The sequence below is a fragment of the Carettochelys insculpta genome, chromosome 3 (assembly GCF_033958435.1).
Source record: "Carettochelys insculpta isolate YL-2023 chromosome 3, ASM3395843v1, whole genome shotgun sequence".
Taxonomy (NCBI): Eukaryota; Metazoa; Chordata; order Testudines; family Carettochelyidae; genus Carettochelys; species Carettochelys insculpta.
Genome location: NC_134139.1, coordinates 149,715,847 through 149,734,308, shown reverse-complemented (window position 1 = coordinate 149,734,308; position 18,462 = coordinate 149,715,847). Strand labels below are relative to the sequence as shown.

Genomic DNA, 18,462 nt, shown 5'->3' with positions numbered 1-18,462 from the left:
TTTGAAAAAATGGCTCTTCTGGCTGTTTTGGTTGCAGACCCCGACTCTAGAGAGACATAACGCAGTAAAACAAACAAACAAACAAAACAAAAAACAGTTTTGGAGCAGTTGAAAGACTAACCCAGTGATTTAGTAGGTGGTGAGCCCCTGTGGGGGAGACCCCCTTCTTCAGACCTGTGACACTGTGTAACACTTTCAGGAAAGGGGACCCTCAGCGGGGCACGGATTGGCCGGAAGGGGGTACGCCAGCTGGGAGCAGGACTTCCCTTCCACTCAGCGCGCCTCGTACAGCCGCCGCGGGCCACAGTGGCGGGGCGCTCTGGCACCTGCCCCCGCCCGGGCGAGGCTGCGGACAAACACGCCAAGGCCGCGCTGCTGAGAGGGCTCGGGAACGTGACCGGTGCAGCACGCCTGGAAAGCGGGGCGGGGGCGGGGGGTGTGGCCTGGAGCAGAGAAGGCGGCCGGTGGGGAGGGGGGCAATGCAGACGGGGACTTAGGGCCCCTTAGGAAAGGGCGGGCCCGCGCTGGACGCGTTCAGGGGCAGGCGAGGAACGCAGCGCTCACTGCGGGACGCATCTGCTGATGCTCCGTCCCGGAGCAGGCGGGGGCTGGACCAGGCCCCTCCTCAGCAGGCCGCGCCCCGCCGGTCCCACGCTGGCGGGGAGGGGACCGTGGCAGGGGAGCGCTGGGCACGGCCGCCCGCGGCATCTGCCGCCGCATCGGTCCCACCGGAGCGTCGGCTGCAGCCCGCCGTGTGCGCCTGCGCGGCCGCTGATGGAGCGGTGTCTGCGGGGTGCTGCGGCGGTGGGGGGCGGGGGGGGTTGTCACGTGACGCGAGCCGAGCGCTGCGGACCATCCTCAGCCGGCGGACTCGGAGCCCGACGCCTGCTCCGCTGCGCGCGCCCTGCCCTGCCCGCGGGCACAGGCCGGCCGGCGCGAGGCGGAGTCCGCGGCGGGGGCCCGGCGGCGGCACGCGCTTAAATTACGTGCCCGGTGCCAGCAGGGAGCCACCGCAGCCCCGGCACTGAGGCAGCGCAGCGCACCCTCCCCTGCCGCCGCTCGCCATGGGAGCCGCCGCCGAGCAGCCGGGCCGGGCCCCGGGCCTCGTGTCCAGCCTGCTGAATGACACGCTGGAGTTCTACCGCTGGAGCTGGAGCATCCGAGGTACCCGCCGCTTGCACCTGCCGAGCGCCAGCCAGTGCCACAGCCCGGCCTCCCCGACTGCCAGTCAGCCGCCTTCGTGCCGCCTCCCCCGCCTCTGCCCCAGCCGGGCCCCCGCTCCGCGCCTTGATAGCCCTCCAGCCCCGCTTGCCGTCCCCTGTGGAGAGCCTTCCATTCTCTGCCCCGGGGGACCTGCCTGTACCTAGCGCCTTCCGCTGGGTGTCTGAGCCCCGGCCGCTAGTGGTGTCCTATTCCCCGGCGCTCCGGTCCCGCTAGCCCTCGCTCGCCACTTCGTGCCCCTGTGCCAACCCTGCCGGCCACCTCCTCCCCCGTGATCCCCGGTACTGGTTTCTTCTGGCCCCCTCCTGCTCCTGCCATGGCTGCTGCCTCCTGCCTCTCTTCCCCTCTGCTCTCCCAGCCCACCCTGGAGAGAGGCTGTCCCTCCCAGTCTCCCTTCTGTACTGGCTGGCACTGACTGTCATACAGCGGTCAAAATGGCTCCATTCCTCTAGACACCGTCTCTGTCTGCAGGGCAGACATGGACTCTTAGTCCATTAATAGCGCATTGAACAGTTCTGGTTTTAGCCAGTCAGTGGGGGTGAGGAAAAGAGGCAGGAGCTCTCCATCCCTGCAGGTAAATTATGAAACGTTAGTCTCTTCTGCATCAACTCCTTGAGGCCTTTCTGTTCAGTTATAAATACTGGAGCATGCCCTCCAACCCTGTATCTCTATCTAGGTGTTACTGAATTATATGCTGGGGTCAAGATAGTGGGAACATGAGACTTCTCTCCTCCCCCTTAGCTCAACTTCATGACTGTATTAAATGCTGTGCTATAACTCATAATAAGAAGCTGTCATATTATTGGTACTGTAGGATTTTGTTGCTAAGTGAACTTCTGATTCATTACCTCCGCCCTCCATTTATTTTCTTGGTAATATGTTGATGTTGCCTACATTTTTATGATAGCAATAAACAGGGCCCATATAGTCCAGGGCATAATATATCTTAGTTCACCAATTAGCACCTGATTTCTCTGACAGAGCAGAAATTATACAGCAGCATCACTTAAATTTTACAGATTTTTTTTTTTCAAAATAAATAGGGAAACAATTAGTATAATCAATACAGGAGGTTTTCTGTTTATTTTAAAACTAAAAATCACTTCCCTTTTGATGGTGTTCCCACATCTTCTTTTGATGCTTTTTTATATATTGATAAACCATAGTTATACTACAGAAGTTATGAAGGCGGGAAGGCAGGAAGCAGTTTGCAGTTTTGGAACAGACATGGTTGTTGGATTTTTCTGCTAAATTTGAAACGGTCAATAGTAATTGTTCAAATGGTCAATAGTATTTGTTCAAATGATTATCAGTAGGTTGCAGAATTATCCTACTGATGTGACATGGGATAGGTTTACATTTGTCAGAGTTATTTTTGCAGGTGGGCTTCAGGTTCAGGAAAAGCATAATGCAGCTATTTATTCTTTGTTTGTGATTGTTTTTTGTTGTCTATAACAGGAGATGGTTACAGATCCTGATAGCTCACTGCCTCATCAGCTGCCTTTTCCCTTCCTGCTCTGCAGCCCACCACCCTCAGCCATCTGTCAGATAATAAATTAAACTTATGTTGTAGATACACACTCTTGCTGTTTCATGGTTTGCCTTCCCACCCTAACTTCTGGTTTTACCCTGAGGCATTTTAAATATTACAATAATCCTATGCATTCATATCTGTTTCAAATCTTCCTGAAGATAAGATCAAATGGAAAACTGCAACAGACATACATTGCAATCAGTCAATGTGTGCTCAATTGAATCCATTTGCATATACTTTATCCATGTAATACTTGGAACAAACATTCCTTTTACTCATCACTGGCAGAGTCAGAATGAAAGAAAAATGGGATTGGGGGTCTATTCACAGCCTTTTAGGGAGAAGGATTTTGTTTATTGTCTTGGCTACTGAGTGTGTTTTTACTGACTACTGTACAGTATGGTACAGTATAATAACAATAGAAATCAAAAGATGGATGGAAGAAAGGAAACCCGAGGAATGGATGATTGCAAAAACAACAGTAAAAAGATTGTTGTTTTTTAGTAAAATTCCACGTTACAGAAAACTTTCTGAGACGATGACACACAGAAATAGCACAGGCAGTAATAGATGTCCTTTTGATATTTCTAAAACTACGCTGCACTTTTTTCTAATTAGATCTTCGACAATTTTTCATTATTTTGTTAATTGCTGGCAGTGAACTTAGGATGTCAAACAAGTTAAATATCAGTTACATTAGAAGGAGGAAGTGGTTTCTTGTAATGAACATCAGGGTCTTAGTTTTAGAGGCTCCCTGGGAAGACAGTTTTAGAAGCGGCCTAAACCAGGCCATGATCATTTTAGTATTTCTTATTTATACAGTGGCAATATGTGTAAGGGGCACTAGACGGTGCCCTAGTCACAATCAAGTAATGTTAAAAGAAAGGAAAAAAAAGGTTATGTTCTTACATTGTCTCTGTGCAGGCCTGTGGGGGCCGGATGATTTAGAAGGGCTAGGGCCCCCTCGATTGCTGCCAGCAGTGAAGGGGACTGAGGTAGGCTTCTTGCCCACCCTGGCTTCATGCTGCTCCTGGAAGCAGCCAACATGTCCTTGTGGCCACTGGGATGGAGGAGGTCTTTGCATGCTGCCCCTACCCTAGGCAGTAACTCCACTGCTCCCATAGGCCGGGAACTGCAGCCAGTGGAAGCTGCAGGGGCACTGCCTGAAGGCAACGGTGTGAGGAGACCCCTTGTGCCCCCTGCCTGGGGGCCACTATGTGATGGGTGTCCCGATCACTTTTGAGAACCACCCAAGATACATACTGATACGCAGTCCCTTCTTACACTCATCCCGCCTCCTGTAGCACAACCGTCTGCCCCAGCCTGGTGAAAGTGCACGAGTGTGGGGGAGAACAAGCAACAGAGGGCGGAATGAACAGATGGAGTGAACAAAGGGTGGGAGGGAAGGCAAGGGTCTTTGGGTTTGCACATTTAGACAGACAGACAGACTTACCACACTGGCACGTGGAAACACCAGCCATGCAGCTGGCAGCTCGCTGAACACAGTACCACCCAGGTATCAGGTGGACGGTGCCCGCCCAGGTGCTTCTCAAATTGTGTGTGGGGATCCATTAACTTTTATGCCCAGTGGCCCAGAATTGCTATCAGTGGGCCTGTCTGTATGTGATGTTTCAATTCTTGACAGCTGTAGCATCATCACATGACAATGCTGTATCCTCAGATAAAACATGACAATGCCTCAACTTCCATTTATGGATTTGTAGTAGACTTGCTCAGTTCACTGCTCTTATGTATATGCTTTTACTTGGGGAAAGAGGGCATGGATCATCCAGATGGGCCTCTCTCTAAACTTTTCCATTATAAAATCATACATTTATCATCATCATCATGTCCTGAAGAAACATAGCAATGATGCTGTTTGAGAATCATCACAAAAGAAACTGTCATGCATCCACATTTCTTAGCACACATTATATTATGCCCTGTAGTGATCAGTATTACTGAATAAGCCATATTGAAACATCACTATAAAAGTATTACACAATACACCAATGAAGAAATGGTATTCCCATTACAACTCCTAAACTGTAATGTTTCCTTGTTTATTCCAGCCTTCCCTATTCCCTTTTCTCTTATTTCCCATTTGTAATAAGGCACCCCAGTCTCTCTAAACTCTCCTCGTATAGTAGAACTTCACAGTTTCAAAATCACCAGTAAACCACATACCTCATTTGGAACTGGATATATGCAGTCAGACAGCAGGGGTGACAGAAGAAAGTACAGTACTGTTAAACACTTTAAAAAAACAGCATTCTTCTTCTCTATATCAAAGTTTCAAAGCTGTATTAAGTCAATGTTCAATTGTAAACTTTAGAAATAACCACATTGTTTTGTTCAACTTCAGAGTTAAACATTTCAGAGTTATGAGCAAACTCCCTTTCCAAAGCATTGATAACTCTGAGATATTGTCTACATTGCGACTTTACTGCACTCAGGGGTGTGAAAAAAACACCCCCACAAACATATGAAGTTACAGTGCTTTCAAGTGCCAGTGTAAACAGGCTTCTAGCATTATTAGCTTCTCCCCTCATGGAGGTGGTTGACCTAGAGCAGGAGTTGGCAACCAAAATAGCAAAAAGAAACATTTTTTCCAGTTTGGTAAAAATTCAATAATTCAAGAGCTGCATTGCATGTGAATGCAAGACGGTCCTTAATAAATACAGTAAACCCTCAACATACACGGCTTCAAGTTGCACATAACTTGCTTTAACGCAAGTTAAGCACAACTTGACACTGCTCTGCAGCCCCTTCTCCCTGCCTTCCCCCAGTGGTGGACAGCGGCACTGCTGGAGGAAGGCAGGGAGAAGAAGCCAGGAAACTGACCAGCTCACTATGTCAGTGGGCTAGTCGGTTTCCTGGGTCTGCAAGCAGAGGAGAGCTGAGAACCAAGCAGCAGCCTGGTTTCCCATCTCCCCCTGCGACTAGCATGAAAATTTGAGTTATGTGGGGGTTGTAGGAACGCAACCCCTGCATAACTCAATGGCTTACTGTCATGTCAAACCATATTTTTGTAACCCCATATTTTAAGAACAGTGCACACACAATGCTTTGTAATGTGATACTTGCTTACTGCAGGACACTGACAAACGTTTTACATATTCTATTTCCAGTGATTCACCAGCGCTGCTGCTGCCGCCCCAGAGCCACCACGTGCTTGTCCCACCAAGTGGGTGGGCATGTGTGCAGACTGGAGGACAGCGCTCCCAGCAAGTGGCTGTGAGGAGGAGCCACATTTAATGGCTCAAAGAGCTGCGGGTTGGCCACCCCTGCTTTATTCAACTAATTTAAATATTTTTTTCCTCAAAATTTGACGGCATGCTGGCTGAGGAATGCTGGCCTATAGCACAGTGAATAAACAATGCTGCTGAGTTACTTGATTAATAGCAGACATGCTGTTGTTGTGAGATTTACTTTATTGTTGGTGCTTGTGTGTGCTTTTGTAGTTTGCTTTACTGCTCTGGTATGGATAAATCTTTGCCAGGTAGAATGATCATGAGCAAGATCTTCCCAGAACTCTGGACCAGTGTTGAAATGCATGAAAAATAACTTGAGGGAGGCTTTGAAATGTTTCTTCTGGCCTTCTTGAGAGTGTGTTCCCTCCCTTAGCTCACTGTAAATAGATCTTCTTTGGTAATCATTCATCTGACATTCTGGTGACATACCCTGCCCATCTCCTCTCTGATTTGATCAGCAGAGTATGGGTGATTGGAATGCCTGCCTATGTGAGAACCTCAGTATCTGGAGCCTTGTTTTACCATCTTTTCCTTATCAGTTTCCTCAGCTCATTTGAATCATCTTCATAACATGGTATCTATACACCACCCATTTTTGCCTTTAAACTTGCTGACTGATAAATGCCTCTGCACGCCCACACATCTGCATGTAGTCTGCCAAAGACCACACGTGCTCTCACATTACTGGCATTGGTTTAATCAACAATGTGAACTCCAGGTGACGATGTACTACCAACATATGTGAAATTGTCCACTGCCTAGAGGGCATGAAAATTTGCTAAAATAGTGGGCTCTACATAAGGCTTTTCTTGTGCAGGCTGATACATCACTTCCATCTTCTTGATGTTGAATGAGACAGAAGTTTTCATAAGCTGAAGAAAAATAGTCTGTACTCCGCTCCATGTCAGACTGATGTTTGGCATTCAGGAAATAGTCATCAGCAAACAGATTAGAGTCACTTCTCAGACTTCATGTTTGCCTGAAATTTCTTTAGATTGAAGTTTGCCAACAGACTGGTATCTGATGCCAGTCCCAGTGTTAGTCATGAAAGGCACCTGAAGGATGGCAGAAGAGAGTTGGAGTCAACAGTTTATAGCCGTGCTTTACATCCTTAATGACTGGGAATGATTGAGATGACTTGTCATCATACATAACGCAAGTAAATATGTCATCATGGAATTGCCAAACAATAGCAGTGAATTTCTCCAAGCAGAATTAAGGCTATTTGGATGCCCTAAAAGTACATTTCTATTTTTTAACATGTTTGGATTTTTAAAGTTTAACCTTATCTCTGAATTTCTGGATTTAAAAGGCTTGGTTTTGAGATAATTATATCCCTGTAACCTTGTCCTCTTTGAATTCATGTTCATTCAGCTTTCCCAACCTCTGATGCAGCTTTTTGGTCTTAGGATATATTTCTACTCTTCTTTGTCTATTTAGGCCTCAGTCCTGCAAATACTTAAGGACTCACATGTGTAACGACTCACATGGGTTGTCTAAATGGAGGTACATGGGACTATTTCCATTAGAAACATGTAAAACTTTAATAATTAAGATTGGAGTTATAGAATCATAGAATCCTAGGGCTGTAGAGGAGCTCAGGAGGTCATCAAGTCCAGCCTCCTCCCTAGAGCAGGATCACCCTAACTAAATTATCCCAGTTAGGACTTTTGTCAAGCTGGGACTCAAAAACCTCTAGGGAGGGAGGTTTGTCAAATTGCCCCTCACTCTTCTCTGCAAATTAAATAACCCCAGATCTCTTAGCCTCTCCTCATAGGTCATGTGCTCTAGTCCCCTAAGCATTTTCATTGCATTCTGCTGGACCCACTCCAATGCATCCACATCCTTTCTATACTGGGGGGCCCAGAATTGGATGTAATACTACAGTTGTGGCCTAACCGGTACTGAATAGAAGGGAATAATGATTTCTCTAGATCTGCTGGAAATGCTTCTCCTAATGCGCACGAATATGCCATTAGCCTTTTTGGCTACAAGGGCGCACTGTTGACCCATATCCTTCCTCTCATCCACTGTAATACCCAAGTCCTTTTCTGCTTCACTGCTACTTAGCCATTCAGTCCTCATCTTGTAACAGTGCTTGGGATTCTTCCATCCAAGTGCAGGACTCTGCACTTGTCCTTGTTGAACCTCATCAGATTACTTTTGGCCCAATCCTCCAATTTATTTAGGTCACTCTGGACCCTACCCCTACCAGTCCCCCTAGCTTTGTGTCATTTACAAATTTGCTGAGGGTGCAATCCATCCACACATCCAGGTCTTTAATAAAGATGTTGAATAATACTGACCCTAGAACTGATCCTTGCGGCACTCCACTTGAAACCGACCGCCAACCAGACATTGAGCTGTTCATCACTACCCACTGGGCCTGACTGTCTAGCAAGCTATCTGTCCATCTTAGAGTTTATTTATCCAATCCATACTTCCTTAACTTATGGGCAAGAATATTGTGGGAGACTGTACCAAAAGCTTTGCTAAAGTCAAGGTATATCACATCCATTGACTTCCCCATGTCCACAGAGCCAGTTACCTCCTCACAGAAGCTAATCAGATTGGTCAGGCATGACTTGCCCTTGGTGAATCCATGTTGACTACTCTTGATCACTTTCCTCTTTTCCAAGTGCTTCAGAATGGATTCCTTGAGGATCCTCTTCATGATACTCCCGGGGACTGAGTTAAGGCTGACCAGTCTATAGTTCCCTGAATTGCTCTTCTTTGCTTTTTCTAAAGATGGGTGCTATATTTGCCTTTTTCCAGTCATTGGGGACCACTCCCAATCTCCACAGGTTTTCAAAGACAATGACCAAAGGTTCTGCAATGACATTTGCCAATTCCCCCAGTACTGTTGGATGCATTAAATCTGGACCCAAGGATTTGTGTATGTCTAGCTTTTCTGAATGGTCCTTAACCTGTTCTTTCCCCATCAAGGGCTTCCCATACTGCATTGCCTAGTGCAGTAGTCTTGGAGCCAACCTTGTCCATGAAGACAGAGGCAAAAAAAGCATTGAGTATTTCAGCTCTTCCCTCATCATCTGTCACCAGGTTACTTGCCTCATCCAGTAATGGCCCCACACCCTCCCTGATCACCCTATTATTATTGACATGCCTGTAGGAACTCTTCTTGTTACCCTTCACATTCTTTGCTAGCTGCAGTTCCAGCTGTGCTTTTGTCTTCCTGATTAGTCCCCTGCATTCTCCAGCAATATAGTTATACTCCTCCTTAGTCATCTGTCCAAGTTTCATCTGATTACATGCATCTCTTTTGAATTTAAGCTCACCAAGGATTTCCCTGGTAAGACAAGCTGGTTGCCTAACATACTTGCTTTTCTTACTGTGCATTGGGATGATTTGTTCCTGTGTTCTCAACAAGGCTTCTTTAAGATACTGCCAGTTCTCCTGAACTCCTTCATATTAGCTTCCCAGGGGATCCTGCCCATCAGCTCTCTGAGGAAGTCATAGTCTGCTCTTCTGAAATCAAGGGTCTATATTTTACTGTTAACCTTTCTTCCTTTTGTCAGGATTCTGAAATCCACCATCTCATGATCACTGCAGCCTAGGCTACCACCCACTTCTATTTTTCCTACTAGGTCTTCCCTGTTTGTCAGTGTCAGGTCGAGCTGCGCGTGGCCCCTGATCAGTTCCTTCAGCACTTGTACCAGGAAGTTATGCCCAACATTCTCCAAAAACTTCCTGGATTGTCTGTGTGCTGCTCTGTTGGTCTCCCAGCCAATGTCAGGGTTATTAAAGTCTCCCATGAGAACAAGAGCCTGTGATTTGGAAGCATCTCTTACTTCTCTGAAGAAATCCTTGTCTACCTCATCCACCGCATTTGGTGGTCTGTAGTAGACATCAACCACAACATCACCTCTGTTGCTTCCACCTCTGAGCTTAACCCAAAGACTCTCAACTGGCTTTTTTCTCTCCATATACCGGAGCTCTGAGCAATCATACTGTTCTCTCACATACATCACAACTCTTCTTCTTTTCTCCCCTGCCTGTCCTTCCTGAACAGTTTATACCCTTCCATGACTGTGCTCCAGTTGTGCGAGTCATCCCACCAACTCTCCATTATTCCAATCACATCATACTTCTTTGACTGTGTTAGGGCCTTTCATTCTTGTTTGTTTCCCAGTCTTCTTGCATTTGTGCCCAAACACCATAGATAGTTAGCTGATTGGCCTAATTTCTCCTTTTGAATCAGGGGTCCTTTTGTTTTTCCTTCCTCCTTCCCCACTTATTTCAGGGCTTGTCACTGTTCCCCAATGAACCTAATTTAAAGCCCTCCTCACTAGGTTTGCAAACCTACCTGCAAAGATGCTCTTTTTTCTCTTTGTTAGGTGGATCCTGTCTCTTCCTAGCAATCCGTGTTCCCGAACCAGAATCCCGTGGTTGAAGAAACCGAAGCCCTCTCTTCAACACCACCTGCACAACCATGCATTTACTTCCATGATTTGACAATCTCTACCTGGACCACTTCCTTCAACAGGGAGGATGAGCAGGAACACCACTTGTGCTCCATATTCCTTGATCTTACTTCCCAGAGTTACATAATCTTTAGTGATCTGCTCAAGGTCATTCTTTGCTGTGTCATTAGTTCCTACATGGCCAAGTAGGAAGGGGTAATAATCTGCTGGTTTGATGATTTTTGGAAGACTCTCTGTCACATCCTGGATTCTAGCTCCTGGTAAGCAGCAAATTTCATGAGATTCCAGGTATTGAAGTGGAGTCTTAAAGTTGAAACGCCTGTGGGTTGATTTAAGTCAGTAAGCAGGAAACCTTGATCTAAATCACCTTTCAGCTTTTATTTGGCATTTGTATTTATTTTTCTAAAAAAAAACCTCATTAGTTAGTATAATATAGTACTAGATTTTGCTAGCTGGGGTGACCCCATATGTGTAAGCAATTACAGTTTAATCAGATTCTTAACTTTGCATTTTTATGTTGGAGATATGTTCTTATTTACTGAATAAGTTTTACTCATGATGTGGACTACGAGTATCGAGTTGTGAGGCTCCTAATCCTGTCCTCAGCATGAGGAAGTCTTTTTTGTGTTTCCTGTGGACCTTCATGAGACTTACTAGCCTCTGGCAACACAAGCACCACTTTGAAGGTCTTACTTTCTATACATGTAGCGATAGGCACACACCACCCTTCAAGTCCATGCAGCATTCCTTGTAGAATCCCATCTCTTAGTCATTGGACTCTAACAGAATCACCAGACCTTCTATTCTGAAAGGAACAATATATACTAACTTGTAAGTCAGCTCAGGATCATCCCTTTGCTTAATACCACAGCACTTAGATATCTTTACAGTGAAAATAACATTACTTGAATCTTCTTTAAGAATGTAAGAATATTGGAAACAATTATGTACAGAACATTGCATGCTTTCTATAGAGTAAATGTAAATAAAAAGTTAACCTTCTTTATACAGAATACCTCACTAGAAGTTCTCTCCAGTATTTTCAGGCAAGCCAGGCTTTGACCACTCTTTCATGAAGCAGATTTACTGGTGATTTACTTCCTTGGTGAAGGATGACTGGGTAGTCTTCTTTGTTCCTCCGAAATATAGTACAAGATGAATCTCTCTAATCTGGAACTCCCTCATCAGGCAAACTCCATAATCCATCATGATTTTAGTTAGCCAGATGACCATTTGTCATGGGTGTGGCTAAGTTTCCTGTGGTCCCAAATATTTCATTTATAGCCACCGCTCCTGGCTCTCAGTGTTCTGTGCTGTTACTTAGCTGTAATTTACCCCTAAATGTCTTCTAAGAGCCCAGTAAGCAGTGGCTGTGTTGGTAATGTGCTAGTAAATATTGACCTCCCATCGTCTGGCAAATTCTTTTATCCAGCACTGGTCAGGTCCCAAGGGTGCTGGACAAGCTAGGTTCAACCTGTAGCAAACCTTTGACGTGCACCTCAAAACAGAGTCAGTTTTCCCCTCCCTCCTTATTGTTTGCCTCTCTGTTACTTTTATTTCTTTGAAGAATTTCTGTAAATAACCCATTTTGAATTAGTTTAGCCTGGGGAGAAGAGATCTATTGTGAACCATAATACTTGGTGAAAAGCACAAGTAAACCCTTCTTGTCTGACACAAAATCTTTTTTCACCTTTGCTGGTAGGTCCCTAAGTGTAGGGAATCTTTACTGGGTCAGGGGCTACTGACCCACAGAAAAATTAGTCATCGAGGGTGGGGCGGGGCACATAAAAATGAGAAGCAAAACAAACAATTCTCCCCACACAAAACTCTAGCTGATGTGGCCCCCTAACTGAAAGACTTCACTCTCTTCATACTCCAGCACCATGGGCAGCAGGGTGGAGAAGCGGGGACTGAAGTTCTGTGCTTCCCCCAAGCCAGATGAACTCTTCTGGGGGCCTTGGATGAGACCAAAAATGGGGGGGGTTCAGTGGTGAGGGGGAGCAAGTGTGGGGGCTGAGTGGGAGGGAGGGTGCAGGAGCAGGCTGTGGTTAGGGATCTAGGTGCGAGGTAAGGTGCATGAGTGGGCTGGGGTGGTGGGAGATTCAGGAGCAGAATGGAGGTGGGGGGTCTGGCCAGGAGGGAGTGCAAGAGTAGGGTGGGGTGCATGGGCGTATATTCCTTTTGCAATACTATCAATGACCGATGTGACACCAACTTTGATCTGGAACCTCACATAACATCCTTTGAACTAGAATGTACCTACCTGGCCCAGGAATTCTCTGGAACCCCTCCATGTTCCTTGACAACTGGTATTCATTGGTTCTTGGGTCACATTCATAATGTGTCTCAGTGTGTTGGATGAAAGTAGGAATGAAAGTGACACAATCAGCATTTTAAAATTGTGTTACTAGTTAAGTATAATTTAAATGTTTTGCATCTATTTTCTTATGTGTCCCGCACGTTTTGATAAATTTTAAAAGCTGCTCTTTTGGAAAAAGAAGTAGTAGTTAATAAATTGAACTGATTGTCACCATGTCCTTCAAGATTTTTATAATTAATATCTCTCAGCCTCTCACATTCTGTTTTTATTCCTTGAGGGGAAGAGGAAAACACGCTTTCCTACTTTTTAATTCCCAATCAGTTTCTCAATTTGAATGAGTTAATCATGGAAATAAATCAACTGAATACACAGAAAAGAAGAAAATAGATGTTTTGCACCCATGGGAGCGTTCTCTCTTTTCAAAAGCTGGTTTAGCACTTCAGACTCTGGTGCCAGATGGTGAGAGAGTGACTTCGACCAGCTCCTTAAAGAATCAAACAGACTTGGACTTCAGGGCAGAATGGACCATAGTTATAATCTGGTCTGACATCTTGCACATGGCAGGTCACAGAACTACACCTACCCTTCCCTGTAATAAACCCAGAACCTCTGGTGCAGTTGCTGACATCCTTAAGTCATGATTTAAAGAACTTCAGAGTACAGGGAATGCTTTATTTACTCACATTTAAACCGGCAAGTGACCCATGCTGCTTGAATATTGGTTTGATTTAAATTACTATATTGTATTAAGTTTATGCCTTAAAATGAGTAGTTATAATTTCAAAATTAACTAAATGGTCCTTTTTTAAAAATTATACATATTTCATTCAGATTTAAAAATAAAATCCAGTTTAAATAAAAATCATATTTTTTCAAATAAATTCTTCCTTCTCCACTTCCCCGTTTTAAACTCTTCAAGGCAGAGATGACTGCTTGAATGTGCATGTGCAAAACCTAACACATTAGGGGCCCTATTGATTTCATTAGTCTACTTCCCATCTCCCGTATTTATTCCACTCTTTCATCTGTCCTCCCCCCACATTCTGTCTACGGTTTTCTTTTCTTGCTATTTTCATTGTCTGTTACCCTCTCTCACACAATCTTTCCCTAGCCCCTCAGCTCTGTACCTCTGCATAGGGGACACTTGGGGCTTTTGGTAGCTCAAGAGGTGACAGAGGCCACTTGGATAATCAGACTGTGCAGTCGTACCAGCTACAGCAGTAGAGGGTTGATGGTACTGAAATGATCAACAACAACATGGTTAACAAGTCAAGCACTCATATTTATCTTTAGTTTTCCGAATTAGTACTCCTTTGAGATGAATGAATACACATAAGTCTGCTTAAGAATTGTTTTAGAATACCTACAACAGCACAGGAAGACAATATTGCATCTTACTTTGGTTTAAAAGGAAATTTAACGTGAAAAGCTATTACCAAAACCCAGAAGTCAAAAACTGGAAAATAGGTTCCAGTGGTTACATTAACCTAAGATGAATTGTATACATGAGGTATTCCTATTCCTGTTCAGTTCTGGTAAGTATCTGGTTTAATACACTTATGTCATTAAAATACATAACACAATGGCCGTGTCTGCACTAGCCAGAAACTTCGAAATGGCCATGCAAATGGCCATTTCGAAGTTTACTAATGAAGCTCTGAAATACATGTTCAGTGCCTCATTAGCAAGCAGGCGGCTGCGGCACTTCGAAATTGACGCAGCCCTCCACCACACGGCTCGTCCAGACAGGGCTCCTTTTCAAAAGGACCCCACCTACTTCGAAGTCCCCTTATTCCCATCTGCTCATAGGAATAAAGAGACTTCGAAGTAGCCGGGGTCCTTTTGAAAAGGAGCCCTGTCTGGATGAGCCGCGCGACAGAAAGCTGCGTCAATTTCGAAGTGCCGCGGCTACCCGCATGCTAATGAGGTGCTGAATATGTATGTCAGTGCTTCATTAGTAAATGGCCATTTCGAAGTTTTGGGCTAGTGTAGACGTAGCCAATGGGTTCACACACTTTTTCACAGCATGAATCATGTCTTTGGTGGACCTCTGACCTCCCCACTTCTGCTTATATATTTTCAGTGTGATAAAGAATTACTAGCAAAAATAGCCGCGGTCGGCAGCATGCTAGTGAGGCACTGAATATACATTTCAGCACCTCATTACTAATCTTCGAAATGGCTATTTTCATAGCCATTTTGAAGTTTGGTGCTAGTGTAGACACGGCCGAGATGTTCTGACCTGTACTGCAATTCATTCCATGTGTGTGGGATACATGCATTTTATACAGGTGCACTCTAATGCTTTCATAACTCATGGTCTGAAACAAATGGGCAGTTTATATATCTTGTCTATAAAGCTTCCTGCTCAAATTTGGTTTGCTAATCTCAACCAAGAAATTAGCTGAAGTATAACAATGACAGGCAGAACCAAACCGGGGACCTTGGGAGCTTAGTGCATGAGCCTTTGTCCCGCGGGCTAAAAGCCAGCTGCCGCTCAGCTGAGGCTGTAGAGGAGACTCATTCTTTTTCTCTGTAAGTGATTTAAATGCTACTTTGTGGGACAGTGCACTACGCCCAGTAGGTGTACCAGTTACGAAAGTGATACTCTAATTGATGATGACATGGTAGCTCCATTCTAAAGTTCTCATTTTGGTTGCTTACAATTCTCAAAAAACCTAGGTGGGTTGTTTGGTTTTTTTTTTTTTGTCTGTTTTGTTTTGTTTTGTTGGAAGCTTTCTGTTCCTGGTTTCGGAGCAATCATACTGCTACCTCACATAGGCCATTTCTACATACGCCACTTTCTTTGAAAGTGGCATGCTAATAAATGGCCTGAAATATGCTAATGAGGCATGGGTGCAAATTCCCCATGCCTCATTAGCATAAGGTCATATGATTTGGAGTCCGGAAGGCGTTCTTCCAGACTCCAAAACGCCATTTAGAAGCACAGCACCCGGGCGGGGGAGGTCTTCTGAAAAGTTTTTGGAAGAAGGGGCCTCCAAAAGAAGGACTTCCTTCCAGAAGACCCTCCGGGGGCCGCACTCCTAATGGCGTTTTGGAGTCCGGAAGAACATCTTCCAGACTCCAGATCACGTGACCTTATGCTAATGAGGCACAGGGAATTTGCATCTGCTCCTCATTAGCATATTTCAGGCCGCTTTGTGGCATGTGTAGAAACGGCCATAGAGTGCAACTCCTCCCCCTTTTCTCCCCTGCCTGTCCTTCCTAAACAGTTCATACCCTTCCATGACCGTGCTCCTGTTACGCGAATCATCCGACCAAGTCTCCATTATGCCAACAACTTCATTCTTCTTGGACTGTGTCAGGGCCTCTAGTTCCTCTTGTTTATTTCCCAGGCTTCTTGCATTTGTGTACAAGCACCTTTGAGAAGTGGCGGATTGGCCCACTTTCTCTTCTTCACCTAGGAATCGTACTTTATTTTGTCCTGCTCCTTCCCCACTTACCTCAGGTCTTGTGTCACCGTCCCCCAACAAACCTAGTTTAAAACCTTTGTCACTAGGTTTGCAAGCCTGCCCGCAAAGATGCTCTTTCCTCCCTTTGTTAGGTGGATCCTATCTCTTCCTTGAAATCCTTGTTCCTGAATCAGAATCCTATGGTCAAAGAAACCAAATCCTTCTCTGCAACACCACCTTTGCAACCACACTAAAGACATATCTCTTCCTCCCTTGTTTGTTCTCCAGTTCTTGAGCTCTAAAACAGGATTGCTACTGAGAAAGATGGTCATATTTACTTTTCTAGGTAGCTCTACTTGTTTTAGGTACAAAGTTACCCATGTCATTTCTTACTGGAACGGAGTCCTTAGTTGTATCTGTGCAGTCTGTTAAACTTATTCCTTTTAGAAGATATACATTTGCTAGTTGGCTACATCTACACTAGTCCCAAACTTTGAAATGGCCACGCAAATGGCCATTTCGAAGTTTACTAATGAAGCGCTGAAATACATATTCAGCACCTCATTAGCATGCGGGCGGCCGTGGCACTTCGAAATTGACGTGGCTCGCCGCCGTGCAGCTCATCCCAATGGGGCTCCTTTTCGAAAGGACCCCGCCTACTTCGAAGTCCCCTTATTCCTGTGAGCAGATGGGAAAAGGGGACTTCGAAGTAGGCGGGGTCCTTTCGAAAAGGAGCCCCGTTGGGATGAGCCGCGTGGCGGCGAGCCGTGTCAATTTCGAAGTGCCACGGCCACGCGCATGCTAATGAGGCACTGAATATGTATTTCAGCGCTTCATTAGTAAACTTATGTACTTACATGGCCATTTCAAAGTTTGGGGCTAGTGTAGACACGGCCGTTATGTTTCAAATAAGATTGAAACTGCGCTTCTTTCAGACTTTTCTTGGTGGCTTATAATGATTTTAATAAAACTGATTTTTGTCCGGAAATTTTTAATGTTGTTTGTTTTTATCTGAAAGGAGGAGGGTTATTATTATTTTAAGAATTACTGAGTGAGAGGAGAAGGGAAATTTTTTTAATTAGCTTTGTCTTCCCATTTTTAAAAATGACAAGTAATTTACAAGGCCAGTTGGTTGACTCTTATACTCACTTTTGGGCCGCTGTCATATAATGCACCACTGTTGACGTACTCACTCCTCAGTACACTTACTAACATTGATCACAGTGTCTCAACAATGGTGAAGGTAGAATTCTCGTACATGGGGTCTATGCTGTTTTCCCTAGTAGTATTGCTGAAATGCTGCTGGATGAAGGTATTCAGTTAAGGTTGGAATAGTTTCAGAGGAGAGCCATAAGATTGATCAACGGATTTTGAAAATGACCCTTATAACAAACACCACAAGGAGTTGAATCTGTTTATTTTATCAAAGACAAGATTAAGGAGTGACTTGTTCACAGTACATAAGTGCTTACGTAGGAAACAAAACTTTGATGAAAGGTCTCTTCAAGCTAACAAAGGTGTAACAAGGTCCATTGCTGGAATTTGAAGCTAGATAAATTCACGTTAATAAAGTGCATATTTGTAATAATGAAAGTTAACTATTGGAACACCCTATAAAGGGTTGTGGCAGATTTGCCATCACCGGGCACTGTGAAGTCAGAACTGGGTGCTTCTCAGAAAAACATGTTCCACTTCAGATATTAATTCAGTGAAATCCTGTTGCCTGTTACGTACCTTCAGCTCAGTGACGAATCGGTGCCTTAGTTTTTTATATTTACGGGTCACAGAATGCTAGCTGCTTCTGTTGGACACATAGTACAGTAATAGGGGAGCAGCAATTTCTAAGTAGACAGTCGTGTTAAAATGTTTACCCTGCCCCTCCTACCATTCCTCAAACTACACTGTGCATGTTGGTGATATCTCAGTTTATTAGAACTGAAATATCTTATTGCTTTTTTTTTTAACTTGAATTAGTCAGCTTTACTTCTGTTTACAGAAATGTGTTACCCTAGTTCAGTAGCATTTTTCATATGCTGACAAAATACTGCAATGTTTGGATCGCAAATGCTGAAGGGGAAAGTTTAGTTTTGCAACTTGGTTCTTCAGAAATTTTAAAAACCTTGACATTAGATTTTTGCAAAGCCAACAGAAATTTGAAACAAACTGCTCTAGTCCAGCACCCTCGGGACCTAACTGGTGCCGAATGAGAGAATTTGCTGGAGGACAGGAGGTCAATATTGTCTAGCAGCAGTATTGTCACTTTTCACTCTCAGTAGAC

The 18,462-nt window shown here is 44.7% G+C and overlaps 1 protein-coding gene across 1 annotated transcript in view; it reads left to right on the top strand.

Annotated features, from left to right (window-relative positions):
* Positions 1 to 896: 896 nt before the first annotated feature.
* The window catches only part of ELOVL4 (ELOVL fatty acid elongase 4), an 82,279-nt gene continuing 64,713 nt past the window's right edge, over positions 897 to 18,462 (top strand). The window contains exon 1 of the mRNA XM_074988870.1: positions 897 to 1,164. Coding sequence (XP_074844971.1) covers positions 1,065 to 1,164 — 100 coding nt within the window. The 5' untranslated portion in view covers positions 897 to 1,064. The remainder of the gene's footprint in view (positions 1,165 to 18,462) is intronic.